Source organism: Idiotropiscis lumnitzeri, chromosome 11 (genome assembly GCF_059441095.1).
Source record: "Idiotropiscis lumnitzeri isolate Australia: NSW breed Sydney's pygmy pipehorse chromosome 11, RoL_Ilum_1.0, whole genome shotgun sequence".
In the NCBI taxonomy this organism is placed as follows: Eukaryota; Metazoa; Chordata; class Actinopteri; order Syngnathiformes; family Syngnathidae; genus Idiotropiscis; species Idiotropiscis lumnitzeri.
Genome location: NC_142401.1, coordinates 17,420,177 through 17,448,075, shown reverse-complemented (window position 1 = coordinate 17,448,075; position 27,899 = coordinate 17,420,177). Strand labels below are relative to the sequence as shown.

At 38.2% G+C, this 27,899-nt stretch overlaps 2 protein-coding genes across 2 annotated transcripts; one reads left to right on the top strand and one right to left on the bottom strand.

The window, feature by feature from the left end:
- The first annotated feature begins 926 nt into the window (after window positions 1-926).
- On the top strand, window positions 927-13,340 carry sycp1 (synaptonemal complex protein 1). Its single transcript, XM_088309233.1, has 36 exons — window positions 927-1,012; window positions 1,101-1,166; window positions 1,237-1,369; window positions 2,514-2,598; window positions 2,683-2,720; window positions 3,204-3,206; window positions 4,396-4,560; window positions 4,632-4,699; window positions 4,776-4,849; window positions 4,926-4,984; window positions 5,060-5,126; window positions 5,199-5,272; window positions 5,329-5,437; window positions 6,806-6,900; window positions 7,038-7,222; window positions 7,305-7,372; window positions 7,475-7,536; window positions 7,625-7,741; window positions 7,821-7,916; window positions 7,994-8,097; window positions 8,178-8,295; window positions 8,413-8,483; window positions 9,141-9,222; window positions 9,297-9,359; window positions 9,426-9,485; window positions 9,558-9,620; window positions 9,694-9,810; window positions 11,115-11,225; window positions 11,305-11,397; window positions 11,491-11,556; window positions 11,683-11,769; window positions 11,922-12,005; window positions 12,245-12,316; window positions 12,392-12,499; window positions 12,577-12,642; window positions 12,727-13,340. Exons 3-36 carry the CDS (start codon window positions 1,256-1,258, stop codon window positions 12,859-12,861), a joined length of 2,979 nt encoding a protein of 992 aa, XP_088165359.1. The 5' UTR covers window positions 927-1,012; window positions 1,101-1,166; window positions 1,237-1,255; the 3' UTR covers window positions 12,862-13,340.
- Window positions 13,341-13,600: 260 nt separating this feature from the next.
- slc5a8l (solute carrier family 5 member 8, like) lies at window positions 13,601-27,191 on the bottom strand. The gene is made up of 15 exons (XM_088308343.1): window positions 26,658-27,191; window positions 23,656-23,721; window positions 23,436-23,487; window positions 21,557-21,624; window positions 21,297-21,451; window positions 20,429-20,569; window positions 20,206-20,335; window positions 20,040-20,128; window positions 18,908-19,020; window positions 16,252-16,319; window positions 16,093-16,179; window positions 15,805-15,998; window positions 14,633-14,742; window positions 14,454-14,539; window positions 13,601-14,367 (listed from the first exon to the last, which is right to left on the bottom strand). The coding sequence occupies exons 1-15, from the start codon at window positions 27,009-27,011 to the stop codon at window positions 14,254-14,256; spliced, it is 1,827 nt and encodes a 608-aa protein (XP_088164469.1). The 5' UTR covers window positions 27,012-27,191; the 3' UTR covers window positions 13,601-14,253.
- Window positions 27,192-27,899: the final 708 nt, after the last annotated feature.

Sequence of the window (27,899 nt, the reverse complement as noted above, 5' to 3'; positions counted from 1 at the left end):
GCTGTTGCCGAATGTGGTTTTGGCATTGTCCTGCTGAAATAAGCAAGGAGCGTCAATGAAAAAGAGCACACATGGATGACAGCATATGTGTTTCTCCAAACCTTTCTCCAACCTTTCAGCATTACTGCTGCCTTTGCAGATGTGTAAGTTACCAATGCCATTGGCTCTAACACATCCCAATACCATCACATATGCTGGTTTATGAACATTGTATCCATCAGCGTCCCGGTGGTTCTTTTCCTCTTTGGCCCGGAGGACACAACTTAAACAATTTCCAAAAATTACTTGAAATTTGGGCTTGTCGGACAACAGAACAATTGTCCACATTGCATCATCTTAGATGAGGTCAGGCCCAGAGAAGCCGGAATGTCTGCGCAATTCAGGGAAGCGCCTTTCATACCCAATCATGGCACCTGCCGGCTCACAATTACCCTGTTCACCTATGTGTTTGATGAGCATTACTCAACTTTCTCATTCTTTTTTCCCACCTGTCCCAGCTTTATTGGAACAAAATTTAATGATTATAAAAAATAAAGGCTATCAGTGTCTTTTTAATGAGGTCAATTAAATAGTGGTTGAACATGATTAACAAATCATTGAATTCTGTTCTAATTTGTTTAACACAACATCACAACTTCATTATAATTTAGTTCGTGGGGAAAAACGTAGAGAGAGAGCGAGAGGGACACACGCACAGAGAGAGAGAGTATTCAGTTGTTGTGAATTGTGAAATGTTCAATTACATTTAATAATTAGGTAATCAACTACAATTCAGGTAATTCTACAGTTTTTAATTTTAATCGTTAATCGTAGTCGTAAGTGGGCTCGTTTTTATTTATTTATTTATTTTTGTTTTATCAAACGTTAATATGACGTCACCATTTTGTATAATTACGCACAGGCGGTTCCAGTTTAACAGCGACAACGGCCCGGCGTCGTAGGTAAGAAACGAGAATAAAAACGCCTTTGGTGGCATTCCTTTGTTGTTGCTGTTTTGGCGTTATCTGGTTTTGTAAGTAGGACAAGTCGTGGCTCAAGTTATAGCTAACACTTTAACTGTTTTCTTTTATTAACTATATCTATCCTATCCTCCCCATCAGCGTCCGTTACTTTGTCTCGAACAAGCTACGTATTCAATCTCCTGTCAACTTTAGTCATATCCAAAGGTGAGACCTCATGACATTTACGCTACAAAAAAATCCATAAGGCCTATTTGATTTTTTTTTTCATACACAGTGTTGCACTTGATTGCGAGATGGAGAAAGACGGACGGTTCAACTTCAAACTGTTAGTGCCACCGCGGGTGACTAACAGCAGCCAGGTGTCTGCCGTTAAACCCCAAGAGAGTGTCGAAAACAGAGCTGAGCTGGTCAGTTCGAAGTATTTATACTTCAGTAAATGTTTCAGCTGTGTTCTACTTTACTTGGGTATTTCATTTTCTGGCAATGTTTTACTCAATGTAACGGATATAACAGGTACACTTTCTACTTAGTTTGTTGTAATATGCTTGTTACTATTGTCCACTTTGGGAATGAAGAAACAACAGAAACCATATAAATCTCAGCCGCTGTTGACGTGTGATAATGAAGGCAGGGAGCAAAACTTAAGACGGCAAGGATATGGATAGGAAGGTGGACGAGGTAGCAACAATGACGGCTCCAGAAAGTCCCCATCAATGGCCTTATTTAAAAGATTTATTTGATGTCATGGGGGAGAATGATTTGTGGTGAATGGGCTGTGTATTGTGCTCATCTACAAGCCAAGCTCTTCTGGCCCCTGAAATTTCGCCATCTAATCTTAAAACACATGTCTGTGGAAGTGAGGTGTATTTTTTTCAGTTTTCAATAGCTAGTTTAGCAATTTTCAGTAATCATTTATGCTCAACGTTAGCAAAGCTATTGGACCACATTTTGTCTTTACATTTATTGTGTTTTTCAAAATAGATAATAAATTGACAGCAAAAAAATTGTATGTAAGTACTTTTTCAGTGTAATGCTTTCTTATTTTATTTAAGGAGTTAAATCAGCACTTCTACTTATTGCAGTCTTTTTTTTTATTCAAGTGTCTGTACATCTACTTTAAGTACTGCGTGTGAATGCTCTTTACTCCCTGTACCTGGGGCGTTTTGAGATAATAAATCTCCCCCATTGTTTTGTGAACAATTTGCATGTACAATGCAGACTTCACCCCCTTTTCAAATACCAGGTTACTGTCATATAAAAAAATGACACAGAGAAAAAATATTTCAAAGCTTTTGCAACCACATTATCTCAGTTGTTTAATTTTATTTTCCTATGAAAAAGATTAAATTTCTTTTCCGTTGAGTTGTATAGGTTATAAATCACGTGATGGTGAGAAAATTAAAATCATTTATATTGGTGTATTTATTTTTTTTAAATAAAAACTTTGAAAATAATTTTTCTTTATCACAAAAACCTGACATTTTAACCGGTGTGCGCACTGTGTAGACTTTATAGCCACTGTACATGTATTAAACTCCTGCTTTCATTTAGGGTCCGAGTAAATATTTTGTGAAAGACCAAAACATGCCTCCCCTCAACAAAGGTGCTGTCGCCCCAACTAAACCAATCACACAAGGTAATGTCGACCAAGTAACGCACATCTAAAAGAGATAGATGCACTACACCAAGCATCAACATTGTTATTTTCTGTCCTTATAAGATTGCCTCAAGATGACAGTGACTCCAACAGAGAAAGAGGTTGGTAATATAAGTAAACAGTCAAATGCTTTGAAATCTCCTGTACTGTAAAGGTAAATGCTAGGCCGGCCTGTGGCATAAACATCCTATACTGTTGTTTAGAACCTCAACTGCTTGGTGGGCCCACATTAATTCTGCTGTTGCAATTCGTGCTATACTGCATGATTTTTTTTTATACAACTGGCCCACGCTGAGTTAACCTTACTGCAACATATTTGAGGAAAATAGTATAATTATAGTGTGGGAGCCTTGGGTTGGCCATCAATTCTTTGGTATCAATTGAAACTAGGAATAACATTACGATTCTGCCGAAGCCATTTACATTTGAAAGGTTTCGATGCCCCATCCGCTGAACGAAATAAGTGCACAAATGTGAACCGCATGCGCATGCACAGTGCGGCAATAGAAAGTGTTGCTTAACATTGTTCAAATAAATGATCAGTCGCCATTGTGCAACTTTCGATTAGGTTTAAATGTGAAAAGGAGGTTACACAACCTGTACAGGTTTAGAGTGCTGTGTAGGACAGGCTTTCTGCAGTGAGCCTTGATCAGTAAAACAATAAAATATGTCAACTACCATAACTAAGGCAGCTGTCGGTCAACTCAAATGTGACTAACCTGCTAAAACTAGCATACAATATGTGTTCAGGTTAGAGCACGAGTTCCCAGCAATAAACACTAGACACATTGCTTTGTGACGGCAGATATGGCCATTTTCAAGGATTTTTTTTAGGTTCATACAGTACCTGCTGCTATTTTGAACTAGGTTGTCAAGCTGTTCTGTTTTGTTTCAATACACTAAATTACCTTAGCCCATCAATGGGAGCAAGATGTGTACACCCATTTACACTCGTCTAAATGTATTTTATGAGGTTTTAAAAAATAAAGCTGTCTTGTGAAAGGGAAACCTTTACTCCTGTGGAAAAAAATAAAACATTAATCATTAATTCATGTTCCTAGGTTTTCCCACTATTCAAAAATAGCCATTAGAGAAATTCATAGTAAAGTTAATAAAACAATAATAGAATTCCACTTGATTAACAAGTTGAGATCCTTTAATTAGAAAATGAGAAAATGCCTGATTGGCTCTGCCATTAAGCCAGAGGTGTCCTAACTTTTTCTTCCAACAGCCACATACAGAAAAGTAGTGATCAGTAACCCTACCAAATTATTTAAGATGTAAACAATGAAGTGAGAGATGTTAACAAACTCTTCTTCTCTTCTCCTTTGAGTGCCACCCAATATGGAAAGTAAATGCTATTGTACAATACAGGCAAACGACTCGCGCTGTTCTAAATCCTCATTTTAGTCTATGCTGTGCGCTGCTACAAAACTGGAGGGCCATAGTTTGGACACCCCTAATTTAAACCATGCAAAAATGGAATTAAACACCACTGGAATCGAGAGTTGTTGGTTTGGAACCTGAATTGAAACAATTAACCAAATTCAAACAATTCCCAATCCTTGGGAGCCGATATAATGTGTACCACAACAAGCGCACAGGTCAAGCACACTGCACGGGGTACACCGGACTGTGGACCACCACATGATTTGGTGGCCGTGCTGTCTGTCTTTTGTGCCTACATATAATATCTCATTTCTGGCCACCAAAATCCTAGGGCCAGTCCTGTGTAAATAATATGGCTAACTTCCTGCCATTGTCAATGTTCTTCAGAGCGACTTTACTCCTGGATCACTTTGTTCTAAAATGTTTGATGAAGTGGAGAAAATCAAATGCTGGAAAGTCAAAGTGGACTCTGACACTGCGCAAAGAGACAGGAAACTTCAGGAGAACAAAAGAACAATCGAGACTCAGCGCAAAGCCATTCAGGAGTTGCAGGTGCGTGCCTTTTGAGGCGAATACTGTGCATGTATTTCTGTGATTTCATATTGTGTGTGTGCACTTTACAGTTTCAAAATGAAAATCTCAGCATCAAGCTTGAGGAGCAGATGAGTGAAAATGAGGATTGGCACAACAAGTATGTTTTTTTTTGTGGGGGGGGCACTCAGCAGTTTCCATCTACAGTTCCATGAATAATCAATGTTTTGATTCAGACACAATGCAACCCGCAACTTGTGTAATTTGCTGAAAGAAACCTTTGAGCGGTCGGCAGACAAAATGCAATTATGTGAGTGTGTTCAGCTTGCAGGTTTCACTGCCTCATCATTGTGCTGAAAATTGATCCACTTGTCTGCGTTTTGTAGTTGAATCCGAGCGAGAGGAGACGCATCACCTTCTGATGGAAAACAGTGAACGTGTTCAGGTAAAATATATATATATGACAGAGGCCAAAAAGGGAATAATAAACAGTCAGTCAAGGAATAATTAATGTTCCCAGAAACTGATTGTAGCATTTGAACACCTTCGCTGTCAAGCTGAAGCCGATCAGAAAGAGATGCAGTCTGGTTTGTTCTTTCTTTTTTTTTTCATTTTAGCATTGTGACAACATGGAAAAAAAAATCTGTTTTAATTGACAGTGAAAGAGAGTTTGCAAAAACTTGAAGAGCTGAAAGAAAAGTATCAGCAAGAATACACTCTAAAAGAGAAAGAGGTCAGTAAAAGAATGTTTGTAACACTAACTGCTTAAAAGACTTGACTGCTCCACAGGTAGCAACACTTAAAGCTAAACTCCAGGAAAAAGAAGGTGAACTAAACAAAGTCCAGTGTGACCTCCAAGATACTCAGAATCATTGCCGACTGCTTCAGGAAGCCAAAAGTAAGCATGATGCCAAAAGGTTAATACACATAATTAAATGTATTATTATACACTTAGTTATTTTCTTCAAGGGAACATTTTCATGGATTGTTGAATTTAATGGCTGGTTTAAAACAGTTGGGTCTCTGGGACCTCTCAGTCCGTCACTGATAAGAGGGTCTCCTCGTCTTCGGACAGAAAAAAAAAAGTTTGAGCAATGCTTGTCAATCTGGTGACCTATACCCTGTGTTTGTGTTGGCTGCTAACTAACTCTTGGTACCTCATCTCCAAGCTTGCTCATTTTTTCAGTTGTCTATCTGGCTCCACATTCTAGCTGTGGCTGTCAATTTTGATGCAGGTTGTAACAAATCAACAGTCAAGAAACACAAAATTACTGGACTGATATTACCCTGACATTCCCAAGGCTGGACGCCAGTTGAACCGTAACATTTTAAAAATTCAAATATAGAAACGGTATACAACTTCACCAAATTCACAAAACACGGCAGGGAGGTTACAACGGGTATAAAAAGACAAGAAAAAAACAAATAAGCTACAGATTAAATACAAAAGAAGATACAGTGTAAACAATTATTTGGCTGTACATCTCCTTTGTGCTGCCTCTGTGTGTGACATAGTGACAGTCCTCAAATAGATTGTAACAATTTTCAATTCAATTTTAGTTTTAGTTATTTCGTTAGTTTCCATTTACCACAATAACGTTGGTTAAGAAAGCCGCACACTAGCGTTACCAACTTCAAACTAATAACTCTTTCTTAGCTACCGGTTAGAGCAAAGGGTTACCAAAGTTTTGATACATACTTCTGAAATTACAAATCACTGAAATTAGCTTACATCAAACATTCTCATTATATGTTATTAATGATTGATATTCATTTATGTGAAGACACTTATCCTGTCAAGGATTTCTCACAATAATTAGAAAACAGATGAATATTAAAATACAATGTTCTGGTTCAATTATGTCAGTATTTACATTTTCTAATAATCACTTATGTAACATTCCTTGAAATTCACAATGTCCCATCACTGGCGAGCTATTTCTGGTGGAGTCTCGTGGGCTATTCATGTGGTCCTTGGGAGCTACCTGATGCTGTTGGGCAACATGTTGGTGACCTCTGCCCTACCTCACTGCACATTCATCACCAGATGGGGTCAGGGTGACCATTGACTTCTTTGCAGGAGGCAGCTCATCGCAATGTTAAAAGGGTGAAAATAGCGAGACTCTAAAATGAGTGCAAAGGTGTTTCTTGATGCTTGGGGTGATTTGACAAAAGCATGTTAGTAATGTGTTTCAAATTGTAAAAAGAAATATTGCATGTGACCCTTCAAAATGTTCAATTAGAGTTGTAATACACACTTTTGCAGCACAACAATGTGAAGATCTGAGAAGCTCAAAAATGGAAAAGGAGTCCCTTCTTGATCAACTGCACTCAGCAGAGCAGCGCTGTGAAGACATCGAGGTGATTTCTGTTACGGCTCTGTCAGGGTCTACTTCATCTGCATACTATATCTTCTCATAAAACTCTCCAAGTGCCCTTCAAATTGGCCTCACATGTGTGTTGTCTGCTTTAGCTAAAACATGTTTCCTCCCTCAAAGACAAGCCGGGAAGCCATGAGTGTCGTGCTGAGACAGAGTGCAGAACAACACGAACAGATCATCAGCAGCAAAGATTCAAGCTTGCAGGAGGTTTGCCGAGTTAAAAATGAACAAGCCGAGAAGCTGGAGCAAGTTCAGAGAACCCTTGTGGAGCTGAAGAATTCATTAGCTTTTGAGGAGCGGAGGTACACACTCTTGAGAATTCACAACTCACAAGCCTGAATGGTGAATACTCTGGTCATTTTGGTCCCGAAATTAATGTTTAAGGTCTAAGGATTGCGAGGGAAAACTAATGGAGAAAAACAAAGAACTTGAAATGAGTCGCAAAATTTTAGGTCAGTCTTAATGAAAGGAATCTTATAAGTCTGGTGCAACATTTGTACTTAAAAAAGAAAATGGCATCAAAGAAACTTTTTTTTTTTTTTTGCTCTTGGCAGGAGAAATTGAAGAACAAACGGCAAGAAAAGATGAACAAATCACCATCCTTCAGGGCGAATTGGTGTGTTCGACTTATTTTAATGTACCTTATTATATTTCAATTGTTACATCATTTTAAAATACCGGCTCTTTGTTATTTGTGCTCTCAGGAAAAAAGCATGAACTCACTCGAACTTGTGAAGGGAAAAGCTGATGTTCTTGAGATCACAGTGAACAATTTCCAAGCTGAGCTTTCTGCAAAAACCAAAGAAGCCCAACTCGTCATGGTGATCCACACCAGTCATTTCGGAATGTTTTAAGAACCCTACACTGACCATTCATTTTTTTTTTTTTTTAATAAACCAGTGTGAGGCAGAGACAATACGTGCAGACAACGAAAAGCTCCAGAAAGCTGGTGAAAAGGCAGAAGAAGTTTTCATGGAGAAGCTCAGCAACAGAGAGGTTTTTACATCACCTGTGGAAATAAGGCAGATACATTATAATGACTCTGCTACATGTTTTTTTATGCTGTTACACAGAGTAAAGTACACGAACTGGAGGAAAGGTTGTTCAGTGAAATGAAGAAAACTAAGGAGTGCAGCTTTGAGATTGTGCAACTCAAGATGGAACTCACACAGCATCAGTGAGTCGCTCTATAATTAACAGCCTCCTATGATAGCTCACTGTTGTATTGCGCATGACCAGTGCTATTCTGCTTTCCAGAGCTAACCACGAAGAGTTGCTGTCTAACTTTAATGATGTCAATTTTGAGAAGAAGGCTGTTGAGCAGAAGTTTGAGAGCAGGTCCTCTAATATGAAAGCCATTGAGGCAAACATGAAGGTCCGAGTTTTGCCTCACATTTAGGTTGCTAAACTGCATGAAAACAAGTAATGTAAACTTGCAAGTTGTGTCCATCAATTCGTAAAAAAATAAGTGATTTCTAAATTTGACTGTCAGGTGAGTGAGGAGAAGGCTTTGAAGCTCTCAAAGGAAATTCAGAAGCTGGAAGAGGAAAACCAACGTTTAAGGTGAGTTTGTATTTTAGAGATTAGTGTAATTTGGGCCTCATCTTTCGACTCTGCTGTGCTACTGCGGCCTGTTTTTTTTAACATGAAAAGTCTACTCAAGTAAATCAGATCAGTAAAATTATCAAAACTTTTAAATTGTTTGATATGATTGTAGAACAACACTTTGTTTCCCAGAATACCTTGCTTTATCTAAGTATTTAAAATGGCTGCCCATACAGTTTAGAGCACACTGGTGAAATACACTGTCTTGTTCTCACTGTTCTGCAATGAAAGTTGCATTCATTTCTGTTTCCTGTTATTCAAATTCCACTCAACATCCTGTGTGGGCGGGCGTCAATTAAAATTCACAAGTTAGGCATTGTAAAATTGAGCAAAAGTCAACATTTTCTAACTTTGATGACAAGTGGCAAAGCATATCAGAAATCAGAAATCCCTTTATTGTCATTGTACTCAAGTGTGCAACGAGATTAGAGAGCTCCCCTCTCCAGTGCAATACAACAATAATTCAGATATGGTGTCTATCAAGTTGATTAAAGTGTAATTAATTTTAACATTTTCCTAATTCTCCCTGAATCATAGTCCCGAATAATGTGAGACACATTCTGAATTGAGTTTTTGACTTTAGAGGTTCTACTTATATTTTTGGGTGTTTTATAGGGCAGAAGTGTACACCATTCAGAGCTTAACCCAAAGACAGTGTGAAGAAATTGAGATATTGCAGAAGAAAATGGAAGACAATGTAAGTCACTTCAACTTAATGCTCAGTGGCTATTTTCTTTACTGATTTCAACATGCCTCTCATCTTTTGTGTAGTGTGAGCATTTGCAGGAGAAGGTTACACAAACAGAAGGACAGATCAAAGCCGCAGAAGTAAAGGTGAGGATAAATAACAATGTGATTAGTTTTCTTACTTTATGAAACTAATATGACAGTTATTATTAGTGCGTTTACCTCATGAAGAAAATTGGATCTCATCGTAAAGCGGGGGAATACCAAAAAGAGGTTTGTAAGAAGTTTGAGATCGACCATCCACTGTCTTTCTGCACAGTTCAGCTTCTCACTTGTGCATTTCAGATTAAAAAGATGAGGACACAAATGGCAAAAGAGCTTGTGAAATACAACCAACTTGAGAAAAGGGTATGGTTATGGTCCTCTTGTGTCGTAAAACACTTACAAAAAAAACTTTTAATGCCAGTAATTTTTTTGTTAGATGAGAAGTCTGAATGAGGAATCCAATAACCAGAAAACACAGCTTGAGGAAAAGCAACAAAAGCTGATTGAAGAGCTTCACGATAAATCTTCGTTTGCAGCCGAGCTTGACAATGAGGTTATTTTTTTTATAATAAATTACCTTTTTGGGCCCTGTGGAGTAGTGGTTCCCAACCTTTTTTGGGCTTGTTTAACGCCGAACCGTTCTGTCATACTATTAGTACTCCCTCACTCAAATGTGTTTGCAATTCTTCAAAAGTAGAATGTACCACAAATGGTTTTTAAATAAATATTATATATAAATGTATATATAAATTGATTGAAACCACCAGATTGAAATGAGATTTTCGCTAAATTTCGAATCGATTATGTCTAATGCAATTTTTCCAGTTTTCAAAATGTTTTTTTTATAAATTGACCAGACTGCAAAAAAATTAACAACCTAGCTCTAAAGTGCAAATTTAAACATAAACAGGAAAGTCACAGTTGTTATAGGTTCTCTTTTCAAATGCTGCTGCAATAAAGGCTACAGCTGAGATCTATCCTCTTACTGAATAGTTGAATAAAATAATACTTTCTTCTTAAAGTGCCGAACATCAAACAAATAATTAATTTGTATAACTACAGTACAGCATATCAAGCCATCCATGGTGTAGATTGCCAGCAAACTGGAACCATGTCAAATTCTCTAGACATAAAGGGTCATGTTCCTTTTCAGAAGTACAAGTATGTCCACATTCTTAGGGTCCAACTGCTCTTCTGGCAGGAACTATCCCACCTGCTAGAGCAAACGTTATATGCGGCCAACTCTGAAACCAGCCTGACTACCTAATGTGTGGCTAAAAACGAGCCTCTCGCTACATCCACGTTGCTAGCGTTATCTGTCAAAACAGTGACTCCATGATTTGGATGAGTTAAGTTCCCATTTGGCGACAGCTCCCTTTAGGACTTCTGCTATATATATTTTGACTGATTCATTTATCACAGACAATATCGTTTTAGGTCGTTTTTCGCCTGTGTACTTTTGGCTCTACAAGCCAAATTGCCAAAACATCGGCAAACAAAATTTGTTCTTGCGCTATGCAGGGACGGAAATCCTCATGGCGTTCTAATTTCTAATCCCGCAAGATCATCTTGTAGTACAATACATATATATATTTTTTTTTTCTTATATGTACTGCAAAACAGCTAGTATTCAGACCCACCATAGAAGTTTGATCTCCTTTTCGTCATTCATCTGAGCTTTAATGAGACGCTTGAGCTGATTGCGATTTTTGCACGGCTGTTCCACATTATTGATCTGTTAATTAAATTATTAACTGTTTCCACGTACCCCTTTCAATGTACTCACGTACCGTACCCCTAGTTGGGAAACAATGCTTTGGAGTGTCAAAGTGATAAAATAACAGGTTTTGCCCACAGATGCAACAGCTGCGGTTAACAGCTGCCGAGGCCATCAAGAGCAAAGAGGATGCAGAACTCAAGTGTCAACACAAGACGGCAGATATTGTCGCACTAATGGAAAAACACAAAGTACGCTTTTCCCCCCAGTGGTGACCTCGGCACACCTTGAGTGCCCGTTCAAACACATCCTTCATTTTGTCCTCCCTAGAGTCAATATGACCGCATGGTCAAAGAAAAGGATGCGGAGCTGGATGAGATGAGGAAGAGCGAGTCAAAGGCAGTTAGCTGCAAGATGACACTGGTACTGAGGACTCACACTACATCAGTAACAATACAAACCTAAAGAAAAATGTCGTTTCAGCTAAAGATGTATTCTTACAATTCTCTTAAACAGGAGGTTGATGTCTCCAAGCTTAAGACAGAAAACGGTCAACTGAAGAAGCAAATGATGACTGAGAAGGTGTTGTAATATAAATGTTTTTTTTTTTTTGTGTTAAATATGCAATTGACGAAACTAACTACAATAAGTTCATTCTGTATAACAAGCTGTGCTAAACTACTAAAAACTATTGTATTTTGCTGTTAGGATAACTTTCAAAAGGAGTTAATTGATCTGAAGAAAGAATTGTCATCACTTAAATTATCTCGGCTGTCTCAGGAGAAGAACAACACGGTATGCATACATGGTACAAATACAAGCGCACCCATCACCTCATCTGTTTATATATCCATTATGTAACAACAACTACTACTACTACTCTAATCTCGTTGCACACTTGAGTACAATGACAATAAAGGGATTTCTGATTCTGATACTACTTCTAGGGCTTCAACACAAATGATAAAGGGAGATATGCAGAAACACCAACCAGCAGGACTTCAAAGATGAACGTGTTTGACTTTGCTGAGGTCTGGAGTGACCACAGTATACTTTGCACTCATGAAGAAGCCTTAACTAGTCATTAATACGTACTGATAAAAATGTAACGTAACGTTCGGTATGTGTGTGTGTGTGTTAGGAATCTGATTTTGGATCCATGAGAATGTCCGGTGAAAGATCCCCAAATATCAAGGTAGAACTCGCAAGTGATGAATGTGGATCCGAATACTTAACTTAACATTGAATCAACTCTCAATTTATGCTCAAGGAACTCCGCCGTAAAGACTTTGCTTCCCCGTTAGATGGGAAAAAGCGGGCTGGCAGAGCAGAAAAAATCAAAGTATTTGATTCATCATTTGGACAGCCTAAAATATTTGACTCTGGAGCATGTTGATGTATGGTGACTGTTTTGCAGACCTACAGAATTAGGACGCCCCCTAGTGCTGAAAAGCCAGGGAGCTGGGTGAAGAGAGCCTTGGAGCTGGAGCCCAAGTCTGACAGCTCTGATCCTAACAATGTTTTGGTGAGAATTGTTTTATTTGTTATCCGATAACAGCACTAGGTCATGGGAAGCATCATTAGTTCTTCTGGTTTCGACAGACTTTTAAAAACTTGGCAACACCCCGCTTCTCTGTTCCCCTCTCTAAATGCAACCGATCCAAAAAGGTAATGTGAAAATCTGCATGTTTAAAAATTTATTCAAATTATTTTAAAAACCATGTTGCAGCATTTCTTTTTACCCACCTCCAGAGCCCGACTGCTGTCAAGTCACCAGGAACCTCCCTAAAGTTAGCGGCCATCAAGAGGATGCGTGACGCTGGCTGGATTGCTGTCAATGACAATGAGAAAAAAAAGAAAAAGGCTCAGGGGAAGACTTTTACCTAAGGAGTGTTTTTATAGACACCTTAAACTTTTCTTTTCTCTAACTTTGAAACTCTCGTGTCGTTAGTGGTAAAGATGTAGTAAAAATAGTAGGGTTGTGGTAGTCAGAAGAATAGTAGGAAGAGGTATAATTTTGTAGTTGTAGTTGTTACACTAATATTGTCAGAAGCATAGAATTGCTGTAGTAGTTGTCGTCATAGGTTGCTCGTATAGAAGTTATTGTTGTAGCGTAGTAGTCATGGCTTGCAAGTGTAGCAAAAAAAAAATTATTATTTTATTATTATTTGTTATTTATGCAGTTGTATTTGTTACAGTTTGCTAGTGTAAAACTGCGACACACGGCTAGGGTAGTTCCTATTAGTTGTTGTTCCTGTAGTAAGAGTAATGCTTTAGAGTGCTAGCGTTGTAATATTTTACTACTTTGATAGTTATTGATTTGATATTTGCATGTCTTTTCACAGTTTGACACTGAATTGTCAAAGAAATGTTAACTTTTGATTTCTCAAATGTGTACTGAACATTTTTCTTCATTTGTTAGCAGATATTAAATGCAAATAATAATAAATGCTTAATTTTCAGCTGCAAAAAAAATGGAGTTTGGTACTTACCATGAAGAGCTGAGGTATTGATGTAAATGCATGAGCTTTGCAAGACAAATGATCTTAAATATAAAACATTTATTTGATGAGCATTTAAATTCACAGCTTGTTATACAGAATGAACTTCTTGTAACTGAAAAGTAGGTGATGAAACAAAAAAAGTCACGTGTTACTGACCAAAAGTGTTCTTACGGTAATAAAACGGATGTAAAATTTAGTTGAGCATCAGCAGCAGTTGTAATCAAAGAAATTAAATATTGTTTTGTCATCAATACAATATTGTGCGTTGCTTTCAGTCCACAAGTTGATAAGATTTTAAGGACATTAAACAGTAAATTAGTATAATATGGTAATACTTAACATGTACAGTATTTCGCACTCCTGAAGCACTTTTTGGAATAAAGGTAATCTGTATAGTCGACCCCTGCATGCTCTTGGTTGAGCACTTGCGGATTTGGGCGGGGCTCTCCATTTTACTGTTTTTCATGGAAAACTTACAGTGAATATTCATCAGTGTTTTTGAAAATGTTATGGGTGTAATCATTTTTAAAAATATATATATTTTGTTCCCCTCAATGTGTGTCAATTATATGCAAAGACCTTATTCGCAGGCTCGCCCGGTGCTTGTCGGCGCAAATAGCGGGAGTCGAGAGTACATTTTAAACAGAAACATTATTGAACAGTATCATTCCTTTCCATTATATCCTTAAATTGTAAAAACTAGCCTTTGAATTATGTGTTCTACAATACGTAATTGTATGCAAAACTGTCAGGGGTACAGTATCTGAATGTATTATTATAGTTTGGTCGCTTCAACAAAATCTTCACTTGTCGGGTCACAGTGTACAAATCCTGAATTGTCGGCTTCTGTGTAGAATTCTGGCACACCCTTGTCTGTGTTCCCTGAAACCTGTCATGAAAGGGTAAGGGAAAGGTAAGATGACCTTGACTTGAATTTTTCTTTTCAATAATTCTGATCAAAAAACAAAGGTCTACCTCTGATTTACTGCTACAGCTGAAACACACCAAGTCACTTTTCCTCACAAATAATTGGGAGTTCAGCTTGCCATGCTTGCAGCCACCTTTAAACAACAATGGATGACTTACTGCATTGTCTTCTTGTCTTACCAGGTTTCATGCGTTTGTAACTGTGCAGGTCGACGAGTGATCCTCACCAGTGATCATGCTCACCAAGATGCCAATCACGATGGTTGTCAACGTACCGAGGAAGGAGATGTAGAGGTAGGACAGAGAGTACCAAAAGTCTGCCAAAGGGGGCCTAACACTGATACGCATGCGCACACAGGAATCATAGATTATCATATAGAGTATTGTGTGTATTGTATAATAATATATCAGCCTTTCACTAATTAAGATCAGGTCCCTCCTGAAGTTGTCAGTTACAGTAAACAATCCTGTCCTCTAATTTATTGATTGTCATACTAGTGGTGTAACGATATCTAAACGTCACAAAACTATGGAATTATCAGGAAATGAAGCTCACACGTTGATAATCATCCAAATATAGTGGGGAGGTTGGTTTCTTGACAATACTGAATGATAAAACTCACAATATTGTATAGAAACTAACAATATTGTTTAAAATCTCATTATGGAAAAAAAACAGCAAAAAAGGTTTTTGTACATAATCAGAGTAGTGACTGCTATTAATATTGTAACACGATGTTGACAATATTGTGGCAATTTTAAGGATGCGACGTCTCCAAAAATGCCAAAAGAAAAAAAAAATACCCAAGCACCAGTTAGACTCCTTGTGCTGGGCATGAAAACAAGGCCCAGTAGGTCTGCTTTCATTGAGGATTAAAGAAGTCTGAGAATATTTACTGTTGAAAGGCGGATATTCAACTTGGGCAATCTTAAATTAAATACATTCTCAAATAGACTCGCAAAGTAATTATCAAGTAGCTTGACAGTCAATTAGTTGTTAATTTCTTAATCATCGTACCTCTCATTACTGTACTTTTTATATAAAGTACACTATAGAGTGCATTTTTTTCTTTTAAAAGCATGAGATTTGGAGAGAAAGCTGGATAGAATTAATGGCATTTCCATTGACTTCAATGGGGTAAAATCGTTTTCAGTTACGAGCGTTGTCACAGAACGAATTAAATTCATATCTCAATGCACCGTTGTTTGTGACATTTATGTCCAGTAATATATCATGAGATTTTATACTTTTTAAAAATGCTTTTAGGCCCATTAGAGGTTGGAGGTTGCTGAGTTTTGTGTCAAGTGTCGTCAAAGTTTAGGAAGATTTACTTAGTAAATTAACTTCTCTTTGTATTTGTATGGCTAAAATGCTAGTTATTTGTCTCGCATGTCTCACTCGGGTTGCGTTGTGTGGATGACTGAAGTGGTCCAGGGAGCTTCCGTGGTCGTCTTGTATTGGATTGTGCTGTTGCAACCGGCCGTGCTGACTGGCAGAGGGTTCGTCTTGTCTGCTGTCGCCGGGTAATTCTGACTTCCAATCCCCACCCAAAGTGTCAACACTAGGCTGAGAAGCATTCCTACGAGGCCTCCCTGCAAAGTCAACAAACGCGTGCTGAAATGTTCGTGCTTGCTTCCCCCATGGAGTGGTAGAAAGTATGTGTTGGTGTTTTTCAGTCCAACTCACAGTTGAGTTGGCTGTACGGAAAAGCATGCCTAGTAGATAGAGCCCCAGAAGTGGCCCACTCAGCATCCCAAATATGGAGAGAGCTGCCTGTAGACACAACACTGTCAGGACACTGCGCTGTAGAGCTTCATTGTGTGTGCGAGTGTCCGTCACGTTTACCTGCAGAACGCTTCCCAACTGTGAAGCGACTCCAGCCATCCCAATGCACACAGCGCCAAAGAACACACCTAAGGAGAAAACAGTAGATTCCTGTGAAAGGAGATCCAATATGATTTTTTTCAAGAATTTAAAAAGCTTCCACATGCCTTAATCAAAGGAATCTGACATTCTTTTGTCAAAATTCTCACTGTAAATAATTTTGATTAAAAGAAATCTGAAAATCAAAATCACCCCCACTGGTTGGAGGGTGTTTCATATCAGTGGTACAGATTTGCTCAGACACATTTTCAGAAATGGGCAGCTACCTGAAGAAGTACATGGTTGTTAACGGAATACACTGATGAAACAGAAAATTTAATCAAAAACATTTGATTGAGCAGTGTGTATAAAAATAATCTGGTAAAAAAAAGAATCTATGGATCTGATGACCTGGAAAAAAAGTTTAAACTGATAAAGTATCAAAATAATGATGTTATGCTGAACAGCGCCATTTTGACCATTTTCGAGCAATTACATGTTTACTAGGACGCATTTCGTCCTTAAACATGGCAGTTGTTCTTTTTAGCTTAGTTTCCTGGTCTAATTTGCTGTAAAAATGCTTTTTGCCATAATTCAGATAGGGGCACTCCAAACAATGTCAGGCCTCAGGTCTTCCTTCAGGCAAGAAAATAAAACATTTTACAGTAGCAGTGGCTAGACTTCAAAAGGGATAGTCTAAAGCACTTAATTAAAAAAACATTAACATTGCTTAGTGTCTGAAAACCGTGACTTATTGTCATCAAAAGTCATCTACACGTCTACTCATGCCCACTTCGTGCTTTGAAAATATTAGAACAGGCACCCCGATATTTTGGCTTTTGGAGCCACTCATTCAGTTAAGTGCTCATTCATCCATCCTTTTTCTACATTGCTGAGCTGACTTTGGATAAAAGGCAGACTTCACCCTGGACTGGTCGCCAGTCAGTCAGTGACAAGGCACATACAGAAACGAAGAGCCATTCACACTCCAATTCACACCATCACTGAGTGGGAACTTTACCCGCACTGCATAGACTGAAAGCAGGCACACAGGACATCCATATACTACACTAGAGATAGGCACCAGCCCACGACCACACTCTGAATCACCCCTTCATTAATTTGTTAAAAAACAATAATGTTAACAGTTTTGGAGACAAAAATGTTTTTAAATTAAAGGAAATTAAATGGGAAACATCCTGTAGAAATTTATTTATATATATATTTATTTTATATATATATATATATATGTATGTATGTATGTATGTATATGTATATGTATATGTGTGTGCGTGTGTGTATTTATGTTAGTGTATATATGACCACTAATCACCACTAGATGGCAGACATGACTTAGTTTCACAATGATATGTTTAAACAAAATGAGTAGGCTGAATAATTTGGGGTGTGTTTGGAATTATATGCGGGACAATTATATGCCTCAATAATATTACAATTTTTAGTGAGTTGATTTGTGGGGAAAATGTACATGATGAGTTATTACACATGTTGGTTTCTTGTTCAGCAATTTTTGTGCCATCCTGAAATGGTAGTTTTTTTTGTTTGCTTTTTACGCAAGACAGCCAGCCGCATTGGGGAAAAAATACAGCATGTGTTTTTTTGTTGTTTGCTTCAAATCCTTTCTTGTTGAGTTACGGTTGTGAGTCCTGCATACATATATTGAAAAAAATATATATGTTAAGTCTATTTTGCACATATGTGTATATATATATATATATATATATATATATATATATATATTCTAAATGAGCATTTTTGTCATACATCTGCGCCTTCCAAGTAGCACTGATGAAAAATTCTGGCAGCCTCCAGTGTTGACATTAAGTTGCCCATCCCTGCCTTAGACTATCAGTTTCTTAGATGAATGTATGTCGAGATTGTTTTTTCAGTGCAACATTCTTTGTTTTTCAGGTGAAGCACATCAATCAGTTGTTCATCTCCTGAGGTTACAGAGTTTGAAAAAACATTTTATATAAGTTCTGTTATGTAACCATCACTGTACAGTTCATGAAACTTGCACAGTAGCCTATTGTTATTGAGTATTTCAACAATTCTCCATAGGCTTCAGGGTGTTTCGAGTGTGTTTTGAGTTTTTGTAGCAAACATTTTAACACAACAATCTTAAGAAAATAATGTCTTATTAAAATGTTCACAACTTTTCAATATGCGAGCCCTTAGTTACACTGCATACATCGAAACAGTCTTTCATTTCCTGCAGAACGCCAACAAGCAAATTGGGATCAATGGTTGTCAAGACGTCTTCGTATCATCCATTCTTTTCAAACTCTTCCAATGAACAGCATTATCAGTATAAAGTCGGTGCAAACCATTGCAAAAAGCAAACACACATTGTGACATAACTATAGCATGACAAGATCACCGCAGCAGAAAACTTTAAGATTTCACCTTTTAAGCAAAACCAGTTTTACTATATCTTGCTACCCTTGTCACGCGCAAGGAAATGGATTTTTGTAACATAGACTTTAATCAATCAGTAAATACAAGAAACAATTCAGGCGTATTCATACAGAAATAAGCACAAACTGTTTTCCCGGATGACCTAAAAACAAATTCATGATAATACAATTAACCATTGCACCTTTTTATCGACACTTACTGAGGCCCATGCTCATCCAGGTGGTCTGCTTCACTGTGAGGTTTTTGCACGCGGGACGAATGAAGTCTTCCACGGTGACGGCAACAAGGGCATTGATGCTGGAGGACACTGTGCTGAAAAACACACAGAGCACTCATCGTGTAGCATCTACAGTACGTGATTGTTTTATTATTTAATGTATTCAGCATTGGGCCAATTCATGTTTTGGTATTCCTTGTCTGGAAGTGCGCGCCCTAATGACGACTGCTCGTTTGCTCATCCACCCTACCATTAGACACACTTGCGCAAAAATGTACTTTTACTAAGATAAGCATAGTCAGTTGTCAGAGTAATTGTGGTTGTAATTTGCGGGTGTGGAATTGTGCTGTATTATGCAAAAGTATTGTTTTGCAAGGCAGAATTGTTGTGCTCTGTAATGTTTTATCAAATGCTCCATATGGGCGGTTGGTTTCCTACCAACAATCTGAATCTTTGACTTGCATATAATGGCCCACAGGAGCCCATCATAAATTTTTTTTCTCTAAAATTGACACACCCCTTGATTTTTACCTGTTTGGATGTGACACTCCACTACCTTTAGGACTACTAGGTTGATCATATATATACTGTGTCAAACAACCAAGTATATCCAGGTGAAATGCAAACAATATTTTTGCGAATTAATATGAGTCAGTTATAGCAACAACAACAAAAATTCTCGCTCCAGTTTCAAAATGTGAGTCAATATGATCCCAACTGTCCAACCCACAAAATCATATTGGCACCTCCCATCCTTCACTAACCAGGAAGTTGCCGGCAAACTAACAATCAAACAGACAAGTAAACCCAAATGCAAAACTCTATGAATTATTTCATATTTATTAATAGTTTATCCTAAGTTGAGATGTGCGACCTACTTGCTTACATTCTAGTCTCAATTAAACAACAACTATATTGTTGCGATTACACAGCACCGGATAAAAACTATGAGCTCAAGATGTTTACCTGCACTGATGGACTGATTTGACTAATTTCAAGGGGAAGCATTCCAAGTAGCCCATGCTTCCTTCACTTTTTCTGTATGCAGCCCTTGGAAGATAAACTTCGGACACCACTGCTCTAAATGAGTGCATTTCTTTCTCCTTAGCCTCACCTCAGAGTCCCGCTGTATGCAGCAGCCACAAACAAACCAGGAATTCCGGGGTAGATGGCCAAGATGTCCATGACCAGGTAGGGAAGCAACTACATTTTTTTGAAAATATTTTATTATTTACTGCATAGGAGCCTGTGTGATGGCTAGTTTGTGAAGTTGTGACTACCTGGTCTGTGGAACCGACATCACCATTGGTGAACGGGTCGCAGTTCTTGTAAATGGAGAACATGGTGAGGCCCGACAACATAGCCAGACTGAGAGTCAGACACAAGCCCACCATATTTACATATAAAGCCCTGAGTGGGGAGAGAAAATTGCTGTCAGGACATGAAGACTTCCAATTAATAATGATAACAATGTCAAAAAATGTAGGGTGCAGGAAAGCTCACATCTTAGCATGGCGCAGTGTTTTGCACGAGATGTAGCGCTGCACCTGGGATTGGTTTATAGAGTAGACTGACATCCATGTCACGCTACCGCCGATAGTGATGCTCCAGAAAGTATGTCGCTTCAAGGGATCAGGGTCAAAGCTGAGTCAGGTTCAAAATGTAAGATAGCTTAGAGGTGGAAAATATTTGGATTATACAAGGAGTTCTCTGTTTACAAGTTCCATTACAAAACATTACTAGGCTATAAATATTAAAATAGCCATCCATGATTCGATCTGGTTCTTTTCACAAGGGTCACGGACGTGCTGGAGCCTATCCCAGCAGTTTTTGGGCAGGAGGCGGGGTACACCCCTCCCAGCGTTGCCAGCCAATCACAGGGCACACAGAGACAAACAACCATCCGCGCTCACACTCATACCTAGGGGTAATTTCCAGTGTCCAATCAACCTGCCATGCATGTTTTTTGGAATGTGGGAGGAAACCGGAGTACCCGGAAGAAACCCACGCAGGTACGGGGATAACATGCAAACTCCACACAGGAAGGCGGGAGCCGGAATCAATCCCACGACCTCTGCATTGTGCTAACCTGTCGTCCACCGCGCCGCTACGTTACTTGGCCTATGGATAGATAAGGATGGATATTTTTTTCTAATGTAATTGATTTGGACAGGTTAAAGGACACATTATTGGTGCAAAAGGTTTTGAAATGCTTTCTGTTGGTCTTGGTGTACCTTCTTGTGACAATATATTTGTAGCCTCACAAAGTCACATGTAAGGATCAAGCATACCGAGCTGCCCCTGTAATTTTTCAATTCTTGACTAGATAACCCTTCTTTCCAACAACAATCCTCTACCCGCCGGTCCTTACTCGAATGCCTCAAGTCTGCCTCCTTGACGGGCATCGTCCCAAATCTTGTCCAGGCCTCCCTGAAGCACGGCCCCTCTCGCTATTACGGCCACAAAACCGGCCAGCATGATCACCATCTGTAGCACGTCGGTCCAAATGACAGCTTTCAGGCCACCCTGAAGACGACACCAGTTTGAGCAGACAAGTCAAATTAGGCTCAGAGATATTTAAAGTGGCAGTACAAACATGTCACAGTAAACATTTGAGGGAGTTTTACCAACCAAAGTGCAGTAGATGATGCACACTGCCCCTGTAGCCACCAGCACTCCCCACAGATCCATTCCAGTGACTAAATAATCAGAATGGCACATGATTGTTTGATTGAAGTGGGTGTCATTTTTTTTCCTATTAGCAAATAAGTAAAGTGTAATTATCTCAGTTAAGTTCATGAGTTAACTGCTGGAATTTGAAGCCTCATTTTATATGCTCGATTGTTTTTTCCCGACATATAAATTTGCCAGCGTTGTTGACAACAGTCATCTGCGTGGTCTGTCAAATTTTAAAGACATATGTTATTTTCTTTTTCAGAGACTTGAACATTGGTTTGTTCAGCAGGTAAGCACACATACTGATAACCAAGCCACATTTGAGAATTCCCCAAAATTCTGATCAAAGCCAGATTATCAGAAGTCTCTAAAGGATTCTTGATTCTTGATCATCTGGACCAATTGATAATCTTAACCGATTATCCTGTGGTGTGTAAAGATTAAGGCCGTCACTAGTGAGTAATTTTAGAATTGATTATTCTATTAATTATTTCATTGATTAATTTAATAATTGCATTAGAGTGTGTTACAAAACAATTTCCCCAATTACTGTTTATTAACAAATTATAGTTTTTAATATTTAATATTTTTAATATAGTAATTATTTAGTTCTGTTTAAAATAAAAAATAATTTCAGCACAATTTAGCAATATCACATGAGTGGGATTGCTCATGTTCTCATCTAACATTTTTAAATTGATTACCTTCCTGGTTTGATCATTGTTTTCCAAAGTAAAAGCAGATGTTTGCAAATGTCTCATTTGGATGACATTTTTTGGATTTGGGCATTTTTTAGTTAAACAATGGCTCTAAATTATTACTAGCTGTCGATTAATTTTATAATTGATTTAGTCGTCAATCAATTTATTTTTACGACTATAGTGAACAGTGATTTCAGAGGAGTAGCTGATGTTTATATAACAAGTCTCCCAAGGCATTCAACACAGTTGAAATGACAAAGAGAAGCATTTACGACTACATTATAATTAGCTTGTTTTATTTCTACTTCTACTACTACGCTTCCTTCTTATGTGTAGTTTCCGGTAGTCTTGATCCCCTGCGGCAACATGCTGGCTTTCAGAGGTCAGGCTTGGTGCTATGACTCACATCTAGTATGAGAGAAGCGTCTCGTCATTGTCAGAGTAATTATCTTAATGTTATATGTGCCGTGCGCTGTGTTGGTCTATTGGAGTACAAGCAAGTAGAGAGCAGTTAGCATACATGCTGATTTGGAAGTGTTGTACAAATAAAGGCTTGCCTTTGCAAATGCCTCCCCATCATCTGCAGTGGATTTGAGTGAATACATTTCCCTGGGCCACTATTTGTAGGAATACGGAAATAGTTGGGCACATGTGATTGAGTCAATAAGACAGTATTTACTGACCACTTGTTTGTTTGTTTTGTCATCATCTTAGACAATCATGATTCCAGTTGCTCCACTTGCGTTATTAGGTGTAGTCTGTCTTCTATCTATTTTTTGTGGGACATTTTCCTTATCATTTAGGGCAACAGAAGCATATCACTGTATTGTATTTCCTCTATCTGCTTCTCAAGATACAAGTCTGCCTTCCTGCAAACTCTTACTTTTCTGTAGACACCTCCCAGGGTCATATATTGTATATCAGTCCTTTTTCAATGTTAAAATTCACTGCATCTACATTCCAGAGTTGTTGCACTAAATACCTGATTTATGTTTGTCAAGAACGTAATTCCATATTTTCACGGACATGAGGCAAACCAGTTCCTTTTTTGTATGAATTTATAAGAAAACAACCACCGTCACTCATCAGAGATAAGTTTTAAAGCCTTATGAATGTATTCTTTGGTGACTCACTTTGATTCAGAGCGAGAGCCGGAGCGTAGATGACCAAACCCGTGTACAAGATCTGTTATGAGAGGCCGCCATTAGTTGATTGGATTGGAAACAACGCAAGCTTGCCATTCATATTCATGGAGGACGGAATGATGTTTCATTTACCATAAAAGCAACAGAGAAAACAAAGCCAGGTGTTGTTTGTCATGATGAAGAGCGCAAGTTGTGTTTAGTTACCAACCGTCTGGGTGGTGTACATCAAAGTCCCAAGTATGCGAATGAGCCGGTTGAAGCGCATCTCCAGGTACTAGAATTGAAAAGGGATCATAGAAGTTCATATCCTAGATGGTGGTCCTTATTTTTGACTTCATCATACACGTTTACTTACAACTCTTCGTTTTAATCATCTGGCCTCTATGCAAGTCATTTGTGTCCACCTCGCTACCTTTTTGGACCATTTTAACTGTGTTGTCAACAGTGTTTGGGGTAACATACAGAAGTACTCGCATTACAGTAATATATTACATTGTGGCATTAACAACCTAATATAACGAGTTACTCTTAAAATCCTTGCAATATTATTACAGAGACCGATCTATCTATCTATCTATCTGTTTTGTTGGACCAATTATCAATTATATGTTATCCATCACTATTATTTGCGTGTAAATTAATTTGAGTATGTTGATAATTTCATTTATGGTTTAGAGTCTGGGATTATTTATTTACTGGACAAAATATCAGTTCCAATATTTTCATTAAAAAAATAAGTCTAATTTTTACAAACACAGATCAAAGGTAGTGATCTCCCACCATAGAACTGAAATATTTAATATCATAGCCCACACTATAAAGTTAAAAAGAGCTACATTCTAAAAACAGATTGATTTAAAAAAAATACCAATCTAGTTGGTTAAGGTTAGATTGGTTACATTAACCAATTGATTGGTCAGAATTTGACCAATTCGGTTGGTTATCTAACAATTGTATTGGTTAGCCAAACAACCAATGAAATTGGTTACAGGGAGTACACTTCAGTAGCCCAACTGTTTGGCTGTTTTCATGTGCAGTGTGTAGTATACACATATAGAACAAACATATCAATTTACAATTAATTAATTTCATGGTTAAAATTTGTATCGGTTGGACCTATCGTCAATATAGATAGAGATATACACCAGGATGTTTATTTTTGTCATGTCATTGTCATGTCATTATCCACACCGCTTATCCATGTACAGGGGTCGCGGGAGGGTGCTGGAGCCCATCTCAGCTGACTACGGGCGAAAGGCGCACTACACCCTGAACTGGTCGCTAGCCAGTCACAGGGCAGACATAGACATTGAGTGGGAACTGAACCCACGCTGCCTGCACACAACTCAGGCGAGTGTACCACTACACCATCAGTGACGTTTATTTTTATTTATTTATTTATTTTAATAATAAAATATTGATCAGATGGATAACTACCAACTAGGTTGGTCAAATATAACCAATTTGTGTTTAAATTTAACCAATCAGTTTTTAGTATGAACGGTAAGGTTTTAAAGTGTCAAAATTATTATTAAATGAATAAATCCCCATTTTAAAAAAAGCAACTTAATAAAAACTTGAACATGAGTAATTAGTTAATCTACAAAGACAGTAATTTTGTAAATAAACAATACTTTCACATGCAAATAACTAGTAATATGTCATTTATTACATTATGAAAGTAACTTGTCCTACATTGGTTGTCAATACAAATGTAATAAAGTGAAGGGGATTTAGGTCTGATTTAGTTCAGCTCATTAAAGAGGAAGTCAACTCAAAAATATTATTTTCATTAATATGTTCTATGTGCCTTCACTTGTCTAGTCTAAACATGGCATTCTGATTACTATCGTGTTTGTGGAAAAAGAGTTAAGCAGCAAAATCCACCAGTGTTTAACCATCTCAGGGAGCAACCAATTAGTCACTTTTGTTGACTAAATATGACATCACATCTGTCAAATATTTCTTTCGTTTCTGTTCATGAGCTACGCTTCCAATCCTGACACGCGGAACAATGCATATGTGCTTTCTTTCACACTGTCAATTTTTCATTTATTTTTTGCTATGAATTAGCCCTCAGTATGATATTTAGAAGCCCTGGAAAGTGAGCATGACATGGGCTGAGCTGTCGCTGGTTACGTCAGCCCTCCTCAATCTCTACTGCCATCGCGGAGAGTGAGAGCTAAATGAGAGTCACACTGCCCTCGCTCGGCCACGCTATTTAAAGGGGAAGTCAACCCAAAAGTATTCTTTCAAATATTATGTCGTATACGCTCCCACTAATTTAAACATGGCATTTGGATTAATTTAGCGTTCTAGAAATATGAGTTACCTAAGTAGCAAAATTCACCCATTCCATCTCGGGCGGCAGCCATTTTGCCACTTGCTGTCAACTGAAAATCACATCACAGTTGCTCAGGGATCAGATAACGACCAATCATACATAATATTAAATAAAACGGTAAGCTTTGATTAGTCATTACCTGAGTCGTGAGCAACTGTGATGTTATTTTCAGTTGATAGCAAAATGGCTGCCACATGCAATTTTCGTGCTTAATTTGTTTTACACAAACATAACATGAATCAGAATACTGTGCTTACTCTAGCGGGGCTGCATAGACCATATTATTGTTTAGAGAATTTTTCGGTTGACTTCCCCTTTAAATGCACAACACGCCAATGTACTCCAGTGTATGTGTGTTACTTTGGGCTATATTATGGGCTATTAAAACAGTGTACAACACAAAACTATTTTCTTTATTAAGAACAAAACAAAATGATGGCGTTTATTTGGGGTGCATTGGAATGGATTAATGGGATTTCCAATCCATTTCAATTGGAAGACATGATTTGAGATCGAAGTAATTTAGGAGCATACTTCAAAGCACCACTGTATAAGAAGAAAACATTGTACTGACAATATATAAAATTTATTTCAGAAACTGTGAATTGTGGAAATGGCTTACAAAATAAAAGCTGGATTTACTGACAAAAACTGGTGTTAGTTAGAAATTGATTGCATTAAAAGTAGCAAACGTTTTTTTTTTGTTTTTTTACAATTTTAAAAGTTACAAGGTCAAAGGAAGTAACCTCAAACAAGGCCTGTGGATAATGAAATATGAAGATAAACTTCTTTCTATTTTTTAAAATCTGTGTTTTTCTCCATTGTTCAGTAAACATTAGAATTGGACTTGTTTGTCTTTGTCTTACTTCATAGGCGCTGGTGATCCCCAGCCGATAGAAGAGAGGCACGAAGATCTCAGCAGTGATGAGCGACATGATGACGTAGCCGATGCTGAAGAGCCAGAAGGACGCTCCGTACAAGTACGCCTCAGCTGGCGTGCCGATGACGGTGACACCGGACATGAAGCTCGCCGTGAGCGACATGGCCACAGGTACCGCCGTCATTTGCCGCCCGCCCAGAAAGAACTCTGCGCTGCTGTTCTCCTTGCGTCCTCGAAATGCCTGGAAGAGGCCAACGCCAGCGGAGGCCACAATCGTACCCGCAAACACCACATAGTCCCACACAGAGAAGGTGGCGACCGGACCACCCGTGCCAACCATGATGACTTCAGGTACGGAAAATTCCTTGAGCTTGATTCTTGACAATAGAATGTCTCAAATACACTAATACTCTTGTGCAACAAATTAGATCACAAAAAGTAATAGTGAGAGAAAAATTCCTTTCCAAGTAAATCGAAAACACATAATACATACACATGCCGTGGAGTCACCAGCACTGATTTACACTGACACACCTCTGCCGCGCAAGAAACTTCTTTGAGACCATAAAGATTATTTGACTTTGTTAATAATCTATCAAGGACAGCCTGGGGCTTTGGTCAGCCGTCATCTCATGCAATTATAAAAAAATAAAATAAAAAAAAACATTGACCTCGTGATGTATCTCCTTTTGTTGTTCTGATGTCAAACAAAAGATACGCCCTCCACGAAACATTTCCCATAAATGAGAAGCTCCACGTTTCGTACAGCCTATTGCTTATCTAAGACGGTAGCTGGATCACCACAATTATCTCATCAGACGGTCACATTAGTTCATGTCACTCCCCTGCATAGTTAAGCATTTTTTATAACTTGGTGGATAAAATGTGGAAAGATAAAGGTACTTTTGTGTGCTTAGAACAAATTACATGTACTATGTGCATCATCATGTTAACTCTAACCGGCACGATAAGGTTGTGTGCGGTGTGAAATACTACGGAACATCAGTTAATATCACTTGACCGACATATATAGCTTGATGTTAATCATGCATATTGCCATTTTTTGTGTCCCATAAATTGATGACCATCCTCCAATTATGGTGTCAAAAAAAAAAAAAAAAATGAGTCACTCTTCAGTGGATGCTGAGACAGTGGATCGTTGCAGATGGCTCCTTATGGTTATAATGAGTAATCTGTTTTTCCAAATGACCCCACCTGGATGATAATA

Bases quoted from the DNA above. Each gene is read 5' to 3' on its own strand.
- sycp1 (XM_088309233.1), top strand. From the start codon at position 1,256: ATGGAGAAAGACGGACGGTTCAACTTCAAACTGTTAGTGCCACCGCGG. The intron at 2,599-2,682 runs GTAATGTCGACC...TGTCCTTATAAG, and splicing joins AACTAAACCAATCACACAAG to ATTGCCTCAAGATGACAGTG. The intron at 6,901-7,037 runs GTGATTTCTGTT...CCTCCCTCAAAG, and splicing joins AGCGCTGTGAAGACATCGAG to ACAAGCCGGGAAGCCATGAG.
- slc5a8l (XM_088308343.1), bottom strand. From the start codon at position 27,011: ATGGTTGGCACGGGTGGTCCGGTCGCCACCTTCTCTGTGTGGGACTAT. The intron at 20,336-20,428 runs GTGAGCTTTCCT...CTCCCCACTCAG, and splicing joins ACACTGCGCCATGCTAAGAT to GGCTTTATATGTAAATATGG. The intron at 14,540-14,632 runs GTGAGGATCACT...TGTTGTTTAAAG, and splicing joins CTTGGTGAGCATGATCACTG to GTGGCTGCAAGCATGGCAAG.